Source organism: Mus caroli, unplaced genomic scaffold (assembly GCF_978045245.1).
Source record: "Mus caroli unplaced genomic scaffold, Mus_caroli_1 scaffold_16, whole genome shotgun sequence".
Classification (NCBI taxonomy): Eukaryota; Metazoa; Chordata; class Mammalia; order Rodentia; family Muridae; genus Mus; species Mus caroli.
Window position 1 is genome coordinate 95192818 of NW_028227271.1, and position 16942 is coordinate 95209759.

Here is a 16942-nt window from a genome sequence, read left to right on the forward strand (position 1 = left end):
AATGTACAGATATAAATAGGGTTGCAAAATCCCATGTGGCTATCTAGAAGAGCATGCCTATCTTTATCATATCAAATTGTGAATTCTTAGTCATACTTTAAATTGAAGTACTTTCCCAGTTGCATTATGTTCATCTCATATTGCCATTTCTGAGTCTCTCTTTTACAACTAAAGACTACAACACTTGATGTTACCAAATTATTTACAAATCTATTTGCTTAATCCTCTGCAGTAGTTTTCAAACACTCATCCACCCAACTATGAAACACAAGCAGTAAATCATAAGATCATATAGATGTATGCTTTTCTTTAACTGGGAATTTGACACTCAAAATATTTTTAGCCATTGGTGGTGATATTTTTTCATGCTTTTCTTAGTAGTAAAAATCCTGGTGAGAAGATGAAGACCACTCTCATTTTGGTGTTTATTTGATTTCATGGGTTCACTTATCAAGTGAGTCTCAAACTTATGGTTCTTTTTACGAAAAAAAAAAAAGTATAGTGTAAGAAGTATAGTTGTATACTATTCATGGCACATCAACTCTTACATCTTAGAAAATGTGAAAGAAGATACTTATTGGTTCATTGGCATTATTTTAGTTAACAATACTGAACTCTATTCCACATACATTTATAGAACTCTGGCTCATTCTACTTTATATAGACACATTACTCCAATGAATAAATAGACAACAAGTTCTTTCCTTTTGTAATTTCTTAAATGTTTAGAAATAAATCTTTTACATCAGGAGCATTTTGAAAGCATATTCTTCCAATATTTCAGTTGCATATCATTTTTATTCTGATTATTACCAAACAAAAATTATTATATTTTTCTACCTCATATATTCTTAGATAAATTCATTTTATAGAATGATTGCTATCCAGAACTGAGGGAAACAGTGGAGTAAGGCAGAAGAGGTATTCTGAGCTCTAAAGAATGTTTATAAAAAAAAAAAAGAACATGAGAAAAAAATGTCCAACTATGGTTTTAACCCCAAATGATAGAAGGGATAAAGAGAGGAAGAACATAAGCAACCACGGGGCAAACAGCCTATTGAAGCAGTGTGTTTAGGATAAATGAGTGGGAGGAAGAACACATAATGCACGTGGTTTATATCTAAGTAGGAATGAAGGTCATAAGAGGAAAACAAGAAGCCAATGGGCCAAAAGTAGTGAGGTACTAACTCGGGTGCATCAGTAGAAGATAGAGGCAGAGAATGCTAGAGTTGCTATGTACTGAATTATGGAAGGCCTCTGATGAGCCACAGACCTCCCGTCACCACACCAGAGCCAAGCCCAGCATTTCAGCATTATGCCTGCTTGACCTTCCTTGCTCCACTCAGATACCTGGTTACACCAACAAGAACCTTTACACTAAGCCACAAGGTACCCAGTGTGAGTCCTAACAGAAAGAGGAAGACATCGAGCATATATTGCTCATGCCATGGCTGCTGGAAAGCATATGGCTTGAGATGTGCTGCACCCCCTGTCTGCAAGATGTGATCTATCCAGCCCACAAGCCTCTGGGCAGGGGTCAGTGGGTGGGAGTGCCTGATAATCTTGGAGGCCATTGCTGCAGACTTGTACCTGTGGACATAGACAGAGAAAGACTGTTACCTATTTGCTGTGCCAGTACTTAAATCTTAAATCATGAACACACAAACATACAAGCCCATATTTTCTCCCCACCGCAATTTCTCTCTCTCTCTCTCTCTCTCTCTCTCTCTCTCTCTCTCTCTCTCACACACACACACACACACACACACACACACACACACGCACACATTTCTTGTCCATATTCATAGCTCAGCTCTAAACCAAATCTGTTGGCAAACCCTTACCATTATTACTCAAGGTCCATCAGAAAGTTCCCATGGCATAGTAGATGGCCCCCACCAAACCAATTCACATGTGGAGAGTTCAACGCAATTGGTTAAAAGAGTGTATATATATATATGGAAGCAAAGATTTTAAAAGGAGAAAGGAAGTTGAGAGGGTGCTGTTTGAGGGAGTTCTGGGAAGAGGTGGAGGAGAAAGTAACCTGGAATTGATCAAAATACATCTATGTAAACAAAAAAATTCAAGAATACATACAAAAATCACGTTTAAAAGTTCAATATAAAAGAAAAACCTACACAGAAGGATTATAACTAATTTGTGAAGAGAGAATATTTAGACAGAGAAATAAGTAGTCATTAGAGGGAGGGAACGTAATGAGAGAAAGGATGGGGAAGGGAACAGGGTGGGGGAGATCAGATGTAAGGACACCTCAGAAGAGAGGACTAGGAGAATGAACCAAGATAACTGATAGAAACAGAATCAGAGACTAATAGACATACATTAGATCAAGCTTGATGGGTCGTGTAGAACAGTTTGGGGAAGCATTAAATGACCCTGAGGCAACAGGGATTACAAAGGAAGACCAAAAGTGTTAGCTATCCTGGACCCTTTGGGGCTCCCAGAGACTGAATCACCAATCAAAGAGCATACATGACCTGGACCTAGTCCCCCACCACACACATCACACACATATGTACAAGATGTGTGGCTTGGTCTTCATACAGAACTCCCAACAACTGGAGAGGGGCTGTCCATGACTGTTGCCTGCGTATAGACTCTGTTCCCCTAATTGGTCTGCCTTATCTGACTTCAGCAGGGAGGATGCACCTAGTTCTGCAGTGACTTGATGTGCCAGGGTGTGCCAGCCCCCGTTTTCAAAGGAGAAGGGAGTGGGTAGGGAGAAGGGGCTATATCAGAAGTGGACTGGAAGAAAGGGATTGCGATCAGGATGTAAAATGAATGAATGAATGAATGAATGAATGAATGAATGAATGAATGGCAAAACAAATTGTTAACTATTAGAGCTGCTTGACCCTATGACCTTCAGTGTTGGCTGCCTGTTGGATTCTAGAAACAAGATAGGATATAAAAAATCTAGTAGAAGTTGAGAAAGTGGGTTGGGCTAACAGTATGAGAGGAGAAGGCAGTTGATGTAGAAGATGTTATGTTAAGAGACAGTTGAGCCAGAAGAAGCAGAGCTGAGTAGATAGCCTAGAACCGTTGTTATAGTTTGGAGCTGCTAGTACTGGGAAAACTGGGAGAAGAGTCTGTTTAAGCAGAGGGAAACTGAAGGAAGAACAGTGGTTAGAAGAAGTCTTTGAAGGGGCTGGGCTGGAAACTGGGAGCATTGTTCACAGGAAGTTAAGAAAAGTGCTCACTGTTTATAGAAAAGAAAAAACACATTTTATACCCTATAGCACAGAGAGAATGAGTAAATTGAATACTGGGAACAGATGTAAGAGATGTATATCTGATTGAAGCCATTAGGACATTGAAACCTGAATATTTACACTTGTTGAGTTGTTAAGTCACTGTGCTGAATGGGCAAGAGCTATGTGGGTGTCCAAACTCCTGTTCCTGCCCTATTTGTGCTAGATTTGTAAAATCTTCCTTTATGGAAGAACTGCCCTGTGTCCTAGGAACAGGATAAAATTGATACACACTGCTTCTTCATGTTGCGTGCTCTCTATGTGCTACAGTAGGAAACACAATAACAATTCAGGTGATGGGGAGATGTCAAAGAGAAAGTCCTAAGGGAGATTAGTCACAATAACATGTAAATATCTTGAAGCAGAGGATTGCATTGCCTGGTCAGTCATCAATGGGAGGAGAGGCCTTTGTCCTATGAAGGTTCTCTGCCCCAGTTAGGGGAATGCCAGTGCCAGGAAATGGAAGTGGGTGGATTGATGAGGAGGGGTGAAGGGGAGGGGATAGGGGATTTTTAGAGGGGAAACTAGGAAAGGGGATAACATTTGAAATGTAAGTAAAGAAAATATCTAATAAAAAAGAACATTTTATGAAAATAAATTTAAATAAAACATGTAAATATCCTGTCCTGTTTCAACTGGAATTCTACTATAGGTACCCAAAATGTGAGAGGTCATAAAGGTACTTTGTAGAGAAGAAACCATCATACAACCATAGACAGAAGCATTTTTTTCAGCACTTTACCTAAAATTAGGATTAATGTCAAAGGAAAAGCAGGGCCTTCAAGTATCACACACTTATTATAACACAACTACAAAATTCTGGTTTCACTGGAAAACAGACAACACAGATCCCTGTGTCAGGCCTTCATTCAGTCTTATGGACCACAACCCAGAGAGCTGCATACCTCTTGTCTTCTATGACTTTTTTCATGGTGAGCGCAAATGACTCTGCTTTGAGCTTCTGTAGCTGAATAGAAACACCAAGATTCTTTGCTTCTACTCGGACCATGTTTTCAGGTTGGTCAAAAAAAAATGGAATCCCCACCATGGGCACTCCATGATGGACAGCTTCCATCACACTGTTCATCCCTCCATGAGTGACAAACAGACGAATGCTAGGGTGAGCTGTTGCAAAAGATAGACAGATGGTCCAAGATTTCACTATGGAAGCATCAGATACCAGGTAAAGCAGCAGACCCAAGAAATATCCATGTGCCGCAGAGAGTGGACATTGGTTTTGCTTTTGATATTTGCAATGTTCCAGGATATGATGTCTAACCTTACCTTTCCAGAGAAATGCCTTACTTCAATCCAAAGACATCCAGCTACAAGGAGAGTGACAAGCCAGACATGTTTCCTGTCCTCCTATTCATCCTTGTCCCTTCCAATGATGCTTTTCTCTTCTCTTTTGTCACCTCTACAATCTCTTGCTTTCCATACCTGCTTTCTTATAAAGCTTATATTCTGTGTGCTATCTCCTCTGCTTCAAGGAAAGCAAAGGGGGGATGGTAGACCAAACACTTCTAGATGTATAGGTCTTGTCTGTTGCAACATCTTGAAAGCAATCAAATATTTCTTATGATCATATAGAAATTATCCCAAACTATACCTCACACAAAATCTACCCATGTTCCCTGGAAAGTGAGCCTTTTTCCTATGTCCTTAAACCCCCAATGGTCATGTATGTGTCTAAGTTTTTAGCCTGTAGCTGGCAACCAAGATGTGTCTACATGCTTACATTCATATTTGTGTTTTAAAATCGCTGAAGTATCTTCATGTCACTGTGAGAGTGGTGACAAATAGCGCCAACTGCCTCAGAAAGTAGTTATAGTTCACATATTGTCCACAATGGTGTTATATTAATCCTAGTCAATCTTAGATACTGTTACGTCAAGGCAACGTAACTGATCATATCTAATTACGGATATGAGACCTGTCTGAGTTGGAAAAAAATAAGGACGTTGCTGCTATAGCCAGACTAGACTGCAGCCTGGTTCCTTCAAGAAGCTGTTATCATTCAAAAGCTGTGATTGCCTGCCTCCTGGAGATAAACCTTTACCTATCAGTAGCCTTCTCTTCTGCCATTCCACGTGTTCAGACATGGGATATCATTAAGTCTCCAAAACATGTGAATGAAAGGAAAGTAACAGGTCGAAGAGGAGCTTACCTAGAAGGTCAGTCTGTGGAAGCCAATCCATGATTTTGACATTTGGGGCCAAACTGACATCTTTGGGCCAATGAGAATCCTTACATGTCCAGAGCACCCCTTGAGGGAGGTGAGCAAAAGCACTGTTCATCTCCTTAATAATTTCCTTGGACTGAATCATGCTCACTATAGAGCCCAGGGCCACAAGAACAAAACCTGACTCTCCAAACTGAGAGATAAAATCCTCCAAGTCCTAGAAGAATCATAGAGGGAAGAAGGCAAAGGAGGTGGTTTGTAAAGGCCAAAGCAGCATGACATGAAAGCAGGCTGGGTATTGAATAAATCTTTGCTTCAGTTGATCATGTCCTATAAGATAAAAGTCCTTCCATAGGCCCTGTGTAGATGTGTCATGTGTACTGTGTTCATGCTTACTGCTTTTATTAGCAGACATCTCTTCACCATGAACTCTTATAAAATGTGTAGCCTGTGGTTTTACTGACGGAAGTCTATTTCCAAAATTTTCCAGCTTATTTTGAGTCACAATGTTAGGTACAAAACTCAGAGACTCAGTCACTTAGTGTGCTGGTGATGGGTCTCCAAAAAGTCACACATAAACATAAAATTTGAGGGGAGGTGGCTTTGGGGACTTCTCTATTGTCCAAGAAATCACTGTCTCTGTATCATAACATGGGATTACATAGGATGGTGCTCAAAGTGTTTCATATGCCAAACCCCCAATATTAATGTTGTAAATGTCGGAGTTCTCAGCCTTTTGCTGACAACCAAGTCTACATACGTGTAAATATACATATACGTATACATATACATATACACAAGATTTATTTCAGTGACTAATTTCTGTTGCTTAAAGTATAACCTTGGGAGTAACCTAATTGTTAAGAGTAGTTCTCTGTTTAAAAAATTGAGATCGCTGCAAACATTTTTTTTAATATCAATTGCATTATTTTATAAGTAGGCAACAAATATGTAATAGAATACACAAAATTCCTTCACCAGCTTTGTTCTTCTCATCTGGTTTTGATTTTTGTCTTTGTTACAGAGCAATAATAGACTCATAAAACGAGCTGAGAAGTATTCCTCCCTATACAACTGCCTCAAATATTTATAGAGGAGCTGCAATTGACTTTTCAGTGTTTCACTAAATTTGCCAGTTAATGTGTGTCATATTAGACTTTCTTGATGAAAGAGTTTGTTGGCATTTCCAACCTAATAAACTCTTACAAGTTTCAGATGTTCTATTTCTCTCAAGGCCAGGTTTGTAAACAGATAGCAATAGGAGTTTGTCCATTCCTGTAGGTCACCTAATTTGATGATACATGTTTGTGTGTTTCCCTTAGAATCTTTTTGTTTTGTTTTGTTTTGTTGTTGCTGCTGTTGTTGTTGTTGTTGTTGTTGTTGTTGTTGTTTTCGATACAGGGTTTCTCTGTATAGCCCTGGCTGTCCTGGAACTCACTTTGTAGACCAGGCTGGCCTGGAACTGAGAAATCTGCCTGCCTCTGCCTCCCGAGTGCTGGGATCAAAGGTGTGCGGGCCTGGAGGGCATCATCCTGAGTGAAGTAACACAATCACAAAAGAACTCACACAATATGTATTCATTGATAAGTGGATATTAGCCCAAAACTTAGGATACCCAAGATATAAGATACAATTTGATAAACGCATGAAACTCAAGAAGAATGAAGACCAAAGTGTGGACACTGTGCACCTTCTTAGAATTGGGAACAAAACACCCAGGGAAGGAGTTACAGAGACAAAGTTCGTAGCTGTGATGAAAGGATGGACCATTTAGAGACTGCTGTATCCAGGGATCCGTCCCATAATCAGCTTCTAAACGCTGACACCATTGCATACACTAGCAAGATTTTGCTGAAAGGACCCAAATATAGCTGTCTCTTGTGAGACGATGCTGGGGCCTAGCAAACATAGGAGTGGATGTTCACAGTCAGCTATTGGATGTATCACAGGGCTCCCAATGGAGAAGCTAGAGAAAGTACCCAAGGAGCTAAAGGGATCTGCAACCCTATTGTTGGAACAACATGATGTACTAACCAGAACCCTGGAGCTCTTGTCTCTAGCTGCATATGTATCGAAAGATGGCCTAGTCGGCCATCAATGGAAAGAGAGGCCCATTGGACTTGCAAACTTTATATGCCCCAATATAGGGGAATGCCAGGGCCAAAAGAATGGGAATGGGTGGGTAGGGAAGAGGGGGGCGCTATGGGGGACTTTTGGGATAGTATTGGAAATGTAATTGAGGAAAATATGTAATAAAAATATTAAAAAAAATAGAAAAAGAGACACAGATCTCAAAAAAAAAAAAAAAGGTGTGCGGGCACGGGGCATGGTGACACACGCCTTTAATCCGAGCACTCAGGAGGCAGAGGCAGGTGGATTCCTGAGTTCGAAGCCAGCCTAGTCTACAAAGTGAGTTCCAGGACAGCCAGAGCTATACAGAGAAATCCTGTCTCAAAAAAAAAACCCAAATAAATAAATTAATTAATTAAATAAAATAATGGGCAATTTTTCACTTTAGGATTTAATTATTTGATTGTTTTTTCTTATTCATTTTCTCAATGACTCTAGTGGTTTGCCAGTGTACTGTTCTCTTTTGTTCAGTTCATTCCAATGTTTTAATATTCATTGTTTCAATAATCTTTACTCTGATTTTTAAGCCTCTCCTTTCTAAGAGTATGCTATTTAGTCCTATCCTCATTATCTATTTCCATATAGTGAAAGGTTACATTATCAATCTCCATTGCCTTGTCTGTACCAACAGAGATAATGACAGCCAAAAAGGATGCCCAGAATTGTTTTTATTGTATTTTATTATCCCAATGTGTTTTGTCCCTTTCTCCTTGATATACAGTTTTTAAATGTTCCTCTTGATTTTCCCCCTTTGTCTCATTAGCTGTTTTAGAGCATGTTGTCTATTTTTATATATTTTTGATTTCTATATCATCCCACTGTGATATGAGATTTTTGCACTAATTCAAGATTTTGAAATTTACTGGGGTTGTTATCATCTGACTGTGTTCTAATGCACAAACCAAGGATATTGTTTTCTGCATTAGAGAAGAATATGTGCCTTGTTCTTACTGGAAAAGATCCTTGAGCTAGAGAGATGGCTTGGTATCTAAAAGAACTTGATGTTCTTACAGAGGACCACAGTTAAGTTTCCAGGAAACCACATAGCAGGTCACAGCCCTCTGTAACTCTAGCTCCAGGGAATCTGGTGCCCTCTTCTGGTCTCTTCTGGACCCAGGCACAGCTGTGTCTCATGCACAGGAATATATGCAGGACAAGAACTCAAGAAGTATAAAATGATTTTTAAAATAAATTTAAAGAATACTCTCTATATATTTCTAAGAGTTCTGATTAGCTTATAGTGTTGATGGAGATGATAATGGATATGGAAACTCTTCTCATTCTATAGAGGCAGAATTTAAGTCTTAAGTTATCTATTACTTCTTTAAATTGTTTACATTTTCTTCATATTTTTATTTCATATTTGTTGCATATATGGTGTATTTCTTACATCTTCTCTGTGAATTAACTGTTTCACATATTTTAAATAATATAATTGTAAAGTTTGATAAACTCAAAATTTCCAATAGTTAAATGCAGTCTTTAATCTTCTGTGAAAGGTTCAATGCAAAGTCTGCTTCTTATATCAACAAACACAACTGTCTATTTTGCTTCTAACATGATCTTTAAAGAACCATGTGGTCAAATACCCTACAGAGTAAGTTCCATACTGCTTTGTCAGGCATTCCTTGAAAACATTTCTCCCCACTCTTCTCTTTGACAAATACTTCATCTCTCTATGTTCAAATATCTAATTCACCTGTCTAGAAGGTGAAGACTGCCAATCACGTCTAGATCTCTAAATGTCAATGAATCTTCTATTCCTTGGAGATGCAGTCAGGGAACCAAGATGATGACTGTCTCCCTTCCACATCTATATACTGCACACCTACTCCCCCAATTTGAATTTTCAGAAGATTTTATCCAAAACCCATAGCTGACAACTCCTTTCAGCAATGAAAAATAAGTCATATCATTCAGTGATCACTCCCCAAAGTTTTCTTCTCACTCAGTGCTAGGAAAGGTAGGGACTCTGGCACCCAGTAGAACCAGAAGGAATCTGTACTCTCTCTGCATTTAGATGAAAATAGGAGAAGGATCATCTTCATCATTTCAACATCAATGCCACCACTGTATAAAAACTCAGGGGGTCATTCCTCCCAGCAAGGGACAGGGAATTATAGAAGATAATGTCTACAAAACAACAATACTATAGTGACAGGGAACAACCAATAAAAATCTATTAGTTCTCTGTACTTTTAATTTTTCAGTGGTAGTGATTTTGAGCCTGCATTGATCATGTAAACTACATGGCAGCTCTAATGGTTTACAATAGCTGGATGAAATTTAAAGAGCTCAAAAGACTGGACACACAGAATAACAGACACAGTTCTTGATGCCACTCCTGCTAAGTTTTGTCTAAATACATTCCTTCTGAAACAGGTATATGTTTCATCATGAAAAGCATGCTTCTGTAACAAATGCAAAATGTACAGACATTTGTTGCACTTTATACATATATATGTATATGTACATATATATGTGTGTGTATATATATATATATATATATATATATATATATATATATTTCTGTGTGTCTGTGTGTGTTTGGGTGTTTGTGTCCCTGTGTGTAATCAAATTTCAATCGGAAATATCAATACTAACTAAATGAGTCATTCTACCCAATCCAGGACTTCAGAGGGACAAAAACAACTCATACTTCTTACCATATAACCAGGTATTCAATATCAGCATGGGGCATTTTGACACTGTACTTACACAGCCCTAAAAGTGTAGGCTGCAAATATCTCCCTTACCTTAAGGCATTTCCTTTCAGGACATCTCTGACAATTGACAACCCCTACCTGAGTATTGTAGGTCTCTGAATAAAATATAAAGTGAGAGCTAATTTATCACTTACTTGGGGTATTGGCTGAACAGGTTTGTCCAGTAAACCTCCCACATAGACTGTGTTGGGAAACAGGGGACGAGCAAAATCCAAGGCAAAGTCAGAGTTGACAAACCACAGCTCAGCTTTCAGTAGAAGTTCAGACAACACTGGTCGAGAGCCTTCCACAAAATGCTCCTGGATAATACTGTCATATTGAGAAAGGATTTCCCTTTGCTTCATGGTGAAATCAAGGAACATCAGAAAGTTCTTCACTCGGCCCCAGAAGTCCATTTGGTCAGTTAGACCAGAACCATACACTGGAGCATAGGACAAGGGGGCACTTGGTAACCCAAAGTCTATATAGCTAAATTGAAAGGGAAGAAATGACACAAATCGTTTCCCAAGCTTTTCAACAGTCAGCAAAGAACAGATGTCCATTGAATCAAGAAGTACTAGGTCAAAGTTCTCATTTTTTAAGAAGTCCATGATGTCCTTTCTGCTTAATAATTGACTGCATAAGTCCCCAAAGTATTGATGAATCTTTAGTAGGGTGTGATGTTCGGACCTGTAATAAATAAACACACAAATAAATTAAAACACAACAAATATTTTAATAAGCTTTTCCACACTATTTGGAATGATACTATGCTTAATTCCCAAAGGATATTTTGTATGTTTTTACACACTTTAGTATTCAACATTAGATATAGGATCCTCAGTTATGGATAGTACTAAATATTCACTAATGATATTTGTAGGATATGAAAGGATATGAATATAAAAGTTGAACAAGCTCAGGAAAGATGACAATTTTCTTTCTGGTGACTCTCTAAGGCAGGTCCACTCAGGAGAGCATAGGCCCCAGAAGTGGCAGAAGAGCTGGGACAGGGTCCTATGGGCCAACATCTGCACCCAGGAGGTGGGGCTTTTCCTAGTCCTTTGTACACTGGTCTTCCCAGGAGGGAGCTGGTCTCCCAGACACAGGCTTACTGACTCACAGGGGAAACAATCTGTAGCCAGAGACAGCAAGAACATCTTACACCAGAAAATACAAGATAGCAAAAGACAAATGCAAGTATCTTACCAATAGAAACCAAGAATTCTTGGCATTATCAGAACCCAGTACTCCTACTACAGTGAGTCCTGGGTACACCAACACCCCGGAAAAGGAAGATTCAGATTTAAAATCATATCTCTTAATGCTGATAGAGGGTTTTAAGGACATTAATACATCCCATAAATAAATACAGGAGAATGCAGCTGAACACATAGAAGCCCTCAAAGAAGAAACACAAAAATTCCTTAAAGATTTACAGGAAAACACAACCAAACAGGTGAAGGAATTAAAAAAAAAACCACTCAGGATCTAAACAAAAAAGGAGAAACATCTTCCAGTCTGACCAGCACCGGGATATCTAGGGCGCAGGGTTGGCTGACACCCACCAGCTACCCACGACACCCGCCACAGGATCTTGAGACTTCTGGTGAGTGGAACACAGCTTTTGCTCCAGTCCAATCGCACGGGACCTGAGACTGCTTTGATTGGGGAGGCAGAAAACCGGCCTGAGTAGGGCCACAAGCCTCTTCCGGTCTGACCAGCACTGGGGTAGCTAGGGTGCAGGGTCCGCTGACACCCGCCAACTACCCACAACACCCACCACAGGATCTTGAGACTTCTGGTGAGTGGAACACAGCTTCTGCTCCTATCCAATTGCGCGCGAGACCTGAGACTTCATTAGTTAGGGAAGCAGAAAACCTGCCTGAGTAGGGCCACAAGCCTCTTCCGGTCTGACCAGCACCAGAGTAGCTAGGGCCCAGGGTCAGCTGACACCCGCCAACTACCCACGACACCCGCCACAGGATTTTGAGACTTCTGGTGAGTGGAACACGGCGTCTGCTCCAATCTTTAAACAGTGACAACGATAACAACTAACCCCAGAGATTACCAGATCGCAAAAGGTAAACATAATAATCTTACTAACAGAAACCAAGACCACTCACCATCATCAGAACCCAGCACTCCCACTTCGCCCAGTCAGGGCGCCCCAACACACTGGAGAAGCTAGACCCAGATCTAAAAGCATATCTCATGATGATGGTAGAGGACATCAAGAAGGAATTTAATAACACACTTAAAGAAATACAGGAGAATACTGCTAAACAGGTAGAAGATATTAAAGAGGAAGCACAAAAATCCCTTAAAGAATTGCAGGAGAACACTGCTAAACAGGTAGAAGACATTAAAGAGGAAGCACAAAAATCCCTTAAAGAATTGCAGGAGAACACTGCTAAACAGGTAGAAGACATTAAAGAGGAAGCACAAAAATCCCTTAAAGAATTGCAGGAAAACCAGAACAAACAGGTGATGGAATTAAATAGAACGATCCAAGACCTAAAAAGGGAAGAAGAGACAATGAAGAAAACCCAAACTGAGGCAACGATGGAGATAGAAACCCTAGGAAAGATCTCTGGAACCATAGATGTGAGCATCAGCAACAAAATACAAGAGATGGAAGAGAGAATCTCACGTGCAGAAGACTCCATAGAGAACATCGGCACGACAATGAAAGAAAATACAAAATCCAAAAAGATCCTAACTCAAAACATCCAGGAAATCCAGGACAAAATGAGAAGATCAAACCTACGGATAATAGGAGTAGATGAGAATGAAGATTTTCAACTCAAAGGACCAGCAAACATCTTCAACAAAATTATAGAAGAAAACTTCCCAAACCTAAAGAAAGAGATGCCCATGAACATACAAGAAGCTTACAGAACTCCAAATAGACTGGACCAGAAAAGAAAATCCTCCCGACACGTAATAATCAGAACAACAAATGCACTAAATAAAGATAGAATACTAAAAGCAGTAAGGGAAAAAGGTCAAGTAACATATAAAGGCAAGCCAATCAGAATTACAACGGATTTTTCACCAGTGACTATGAAAGCCAGAAGGGCCTGGACAGATGTTGTACAGAAAAAAAGAGAACACAATTTCCAGCCCAGGCGACTATACCCAGCCAAACTCTCAATTAACATAGATGGAGAAACCAAAGTATTCCACGACAAAACCAAATTCACACATTATCTTTCCACGAATCCAACCCTTCAAAGGATAATAACAGAAAAAAAAAACCAATACAAGGACGGAAACCACATCCTAGAAAAAGCAAGAAGGTAATCCCTCAACAAACCTAAAAGAAGACAGCCACAAGAACAGAACACCAACTCTAACAACAAAAATAAAAGGAAGCAACAATTACTTCTCCCTAATATCTCTTAATATCAATGGACTCAACTCCCCAATAAAAAGACATAGACTAACAGGCTGGCTACAGAAACAGGACCCAACATTTTGCTGCTTACAGGAAACTCATCTGAGAGAAAAAGATAGACATTACCTCAGAATGAAAGGCTGGAAAACAATTTTCCAAGCAAATGGTAGGAAAAAACAAGCTGGAGTAGACATTATGATATCTGATAAGATTGACTTCCAACCCAAAGTCATCAAAAAAGACAAGGAAGGGCACTTCATACTCATCAAAGGTAAAATCCTCCAAGAGGAACTATCAATTCTGAATAGCTATGCTCCAAATACAAGGGCAGCCTCATTCATTAAATATACTTAGTAAAGCTCAAAGCACACATTGCAACTCACACAATAATAGTGGGAGACTTCAACACACCACTTTCACCAATGGACAGATCATGGAAGCAGAAACTAAAAAGGGACACAGTGAAACTAACAGAGGTTATGAAACAAATGGATCTGACAGATATCTACAGAACATTTTATCCTATAAAAAAAGGATATACCTTCTTCTCAGCACCTCACGGTACCTTCTCCAAAATTGACCACATAATTGGTCACAAAACAAGCCTCAACATATACAAAAATATTGAAATTGTCCCATGCATCCTATCAGATCACCATGGACTAAGACTGATCTTCAATAACAAAATAAATAATAGAAGGCCAACACACACGTGGAAACTAAACAACACTCTTCTCAATGATACCTTGGTCAAGGAAGGAATAAAGAAAGAAATTAAGGACTTTCTGGCGTTTAATGAAAATGAAGCCACAACATACCCAAACTTATGGGACACATTGAAAGCATTTCTAAGAGGATAACTCATAGCTCTGAGTGCCTCCAAAAAGAAACTAGAGAGAGCACACATTAGCAGGTTGACAACACACCTAAAAGCTCTAGAACAAAAGGAAGCAAATTCACCCAAGAGGAGTAGACGGCAAGAAATAATCAAACTCAGGGGTGAAATCAACCAAGTGGAAACAAGAAGAACAATTCAAAGAATCAACCAATCGAGGAGCTGGTTCTTTGAGAAAATCAACAAGATAGATAAACCCTTAGCCAGACTCACTAGAGGGCATAGGGAAAGAATTCTAATTAACAAAATCTAAATGAAAAGGGAGACATAACAACAGACCCTGAAGAAATCCAAAACACCATCAGATCCTTCTACAAAAGGCTATACTCAACAAAACTGGAGAACCTGGATGAAATGGACAAGTTTCTAGACAGATACCAGGTACCAAAGTTAAATCAAGATCAGGTTAATGATCTAAACAGTCCCATATCCCCTAAAGAAATAGAAGCAGTCATTAATAGTCTCCCAACCAAGAAAATCCCAGGACCAGATGGGTTTAGTGCAGAGTTCTATCAAACCTTCAAAGAAGATCTAATCCCAGTTCTTCACAAACTATTCCACAAAATAGAAACAGAAGGTACTCTACCCAATTCATTCTATGAAGCCACAATTACTCTGATACCTAAACCACATAAAGACCCAACAAAAATAGAGAACTTCAATCCAATTTCCCTTATGAATATTGATGCAAAAATCCTCAATAAAGTTCTCGCTAACCGAACTCAAGAACACATCAAAACAATCATCCATCCTGACCAAGTAGGTTTCATCCCAGGGATGCAAGGATGGTTCAATATACGAAAATCCATCAATGTAATCCATTATATAAACAAACTCAAAGACAAAAACCACATGATCATCTCGTTAGATGCTGAAAAAGCATTTGACAAAATCCAACACCCATACATGATAAAAGTCTTGGAAAGATCAGGAATTCAAGGCCCATACCTAACCATGATAAAAGCAATATACAGCAAACCAGTAGCCAACATCAAAGTAAATGGTGAGAAGCTGGAAGCAATCCCACTAAAATCAGGGACTAGACAAGGCTGCCCACTCTCTCCCTACCTATTCAACATTGTACTTGAAGTCCTAGCCAGAGCAATTAGACAACAAAAGGAGATCAAGGGGATACAAATCAGAAAAGAAGAAGTCAAAATATCGCTTTTTGCAGATGATATGATAGTATACATAAGTAACCCTAAAAATTCCACCAGAGAACTCCTAAGCCTGATAAATAGCTTCAGTGAAGAAGCTGGATATAAAATTAACTCAAGCAAGTCAATGGCCTTTCTGTACACAAAGGATAAACAGGCAGAGAAGGAAATTAGGGAAACAACACCCTTCTCAATAGTCACAAACAATATTAAAAACCTTGGCATGACTTTAACTAAGGAAGTGAAAGATCTGTATGACAAGAACTTCAAGTCCCTGAAGAAAGAAATTAAAGAAGATCTCAGAAGATGAAAAGACCTCCCATGCTCATGGATTGGCAGGATCAACATTGAAAAAATGGCTATCTTACCAAAAGCAATCTACAGATTCAATGCAATCCCCATCAAAATTCCAACTCAATTCTTCAACGAATTAGAAAGGGCAATCTGCAAATTCATCTGGAACAACAAAAAACCTAGGATAGCAAAAACTCTTCTCAAGGATAAAAGAACCTCTGGTGGAATCACCATGCCTGACCTAAAGCTGTACTACAGAGCAATTGTGATAAAAACTGCATGGTACTGGTATAACAACAGACAAGTAGACCAATGGAACAGAATTGAAGACCCTGAGATCAACCCACATACCTATGGTCACTTGATCTTTGACAAGGGAGCAAAAACCATCCAGTGGAAAAAAGACAGCATTTTCAACAAATGGTGCTGGCACAACTGGTTGTTATCATGTAGAAGAATGCGAATTGATCCATTCCTATCTCCTTGAACCAAGGTCAAATCTAAGTGGATTGAGGAACTCCACATAAAACCAGAGACACTGAAACTTATAGAGGAGAAAGTAGGGAAAAGCCTCGAAGATATGGGTACAGGGGAAAAATTCCTGAATAGAACAGCAAAGGCTTGTGCTGTAAGATCGAGAATCGATAAATGGGACCTCATAAAGTTGCAAAGCTTCTGCAAGGCAAAAGACACCGTCAATAAGACAAAAAAGACCACCAACAGATTGGGAAAGGATCTTTACCTATCCTAAATCAGATAGGGGACTAATATCCAATATATATAAAGAACTCAAGAAGGTGAACTCCAGAAAATCAAATAACCCCATTAAAAAATGGGGCTCAGACTTGAACAAAGAATTCTCACCTGAGGAATACCGAATGGCAGAGAAGCACCTGAAAAAATGTTC

The 16942-nt window shown here is 39.2% G+C and overlaps 1 protein-coding gene across 4 annotated transcripts in view; it reads right to left on the reverse strand.

Moving 5' to 3' along the window:
* Nucleotides 1-405: 405 nt before the first annotated feature.
* Nucleotides 406-16942, reverse strand: part of LOC110288904 (UDP-glycosyltransferase 3A2) — a 71943-nt gene continuing 55406 nt past the window's right edge. For all 4 annotated transcript variants that reach the window (XM_085831433.1, XM_085831431.1, XM_085831434.1 and 1 more), the window contains 4 exons: nt 10445-10979; nt 5440-5671; nt 4178-4397; nt 406-1590 (listed from right to left, as the gene is read on the reverse strand). In XM_085831433.1, coding sequence (XP_085687559.1) covers nt 1314-1590; nt 4178-4397; nt 5440-5671; nt 10445-10979 — 1264 coding nt within the window. In that variant the 3' untranslated portion in view covers nt 406-1313. The remainder of the gene's footprint in view (nt 1591-4177; nt 4398-5439; nt 5672-10444; nt 10980-16942) is intronic.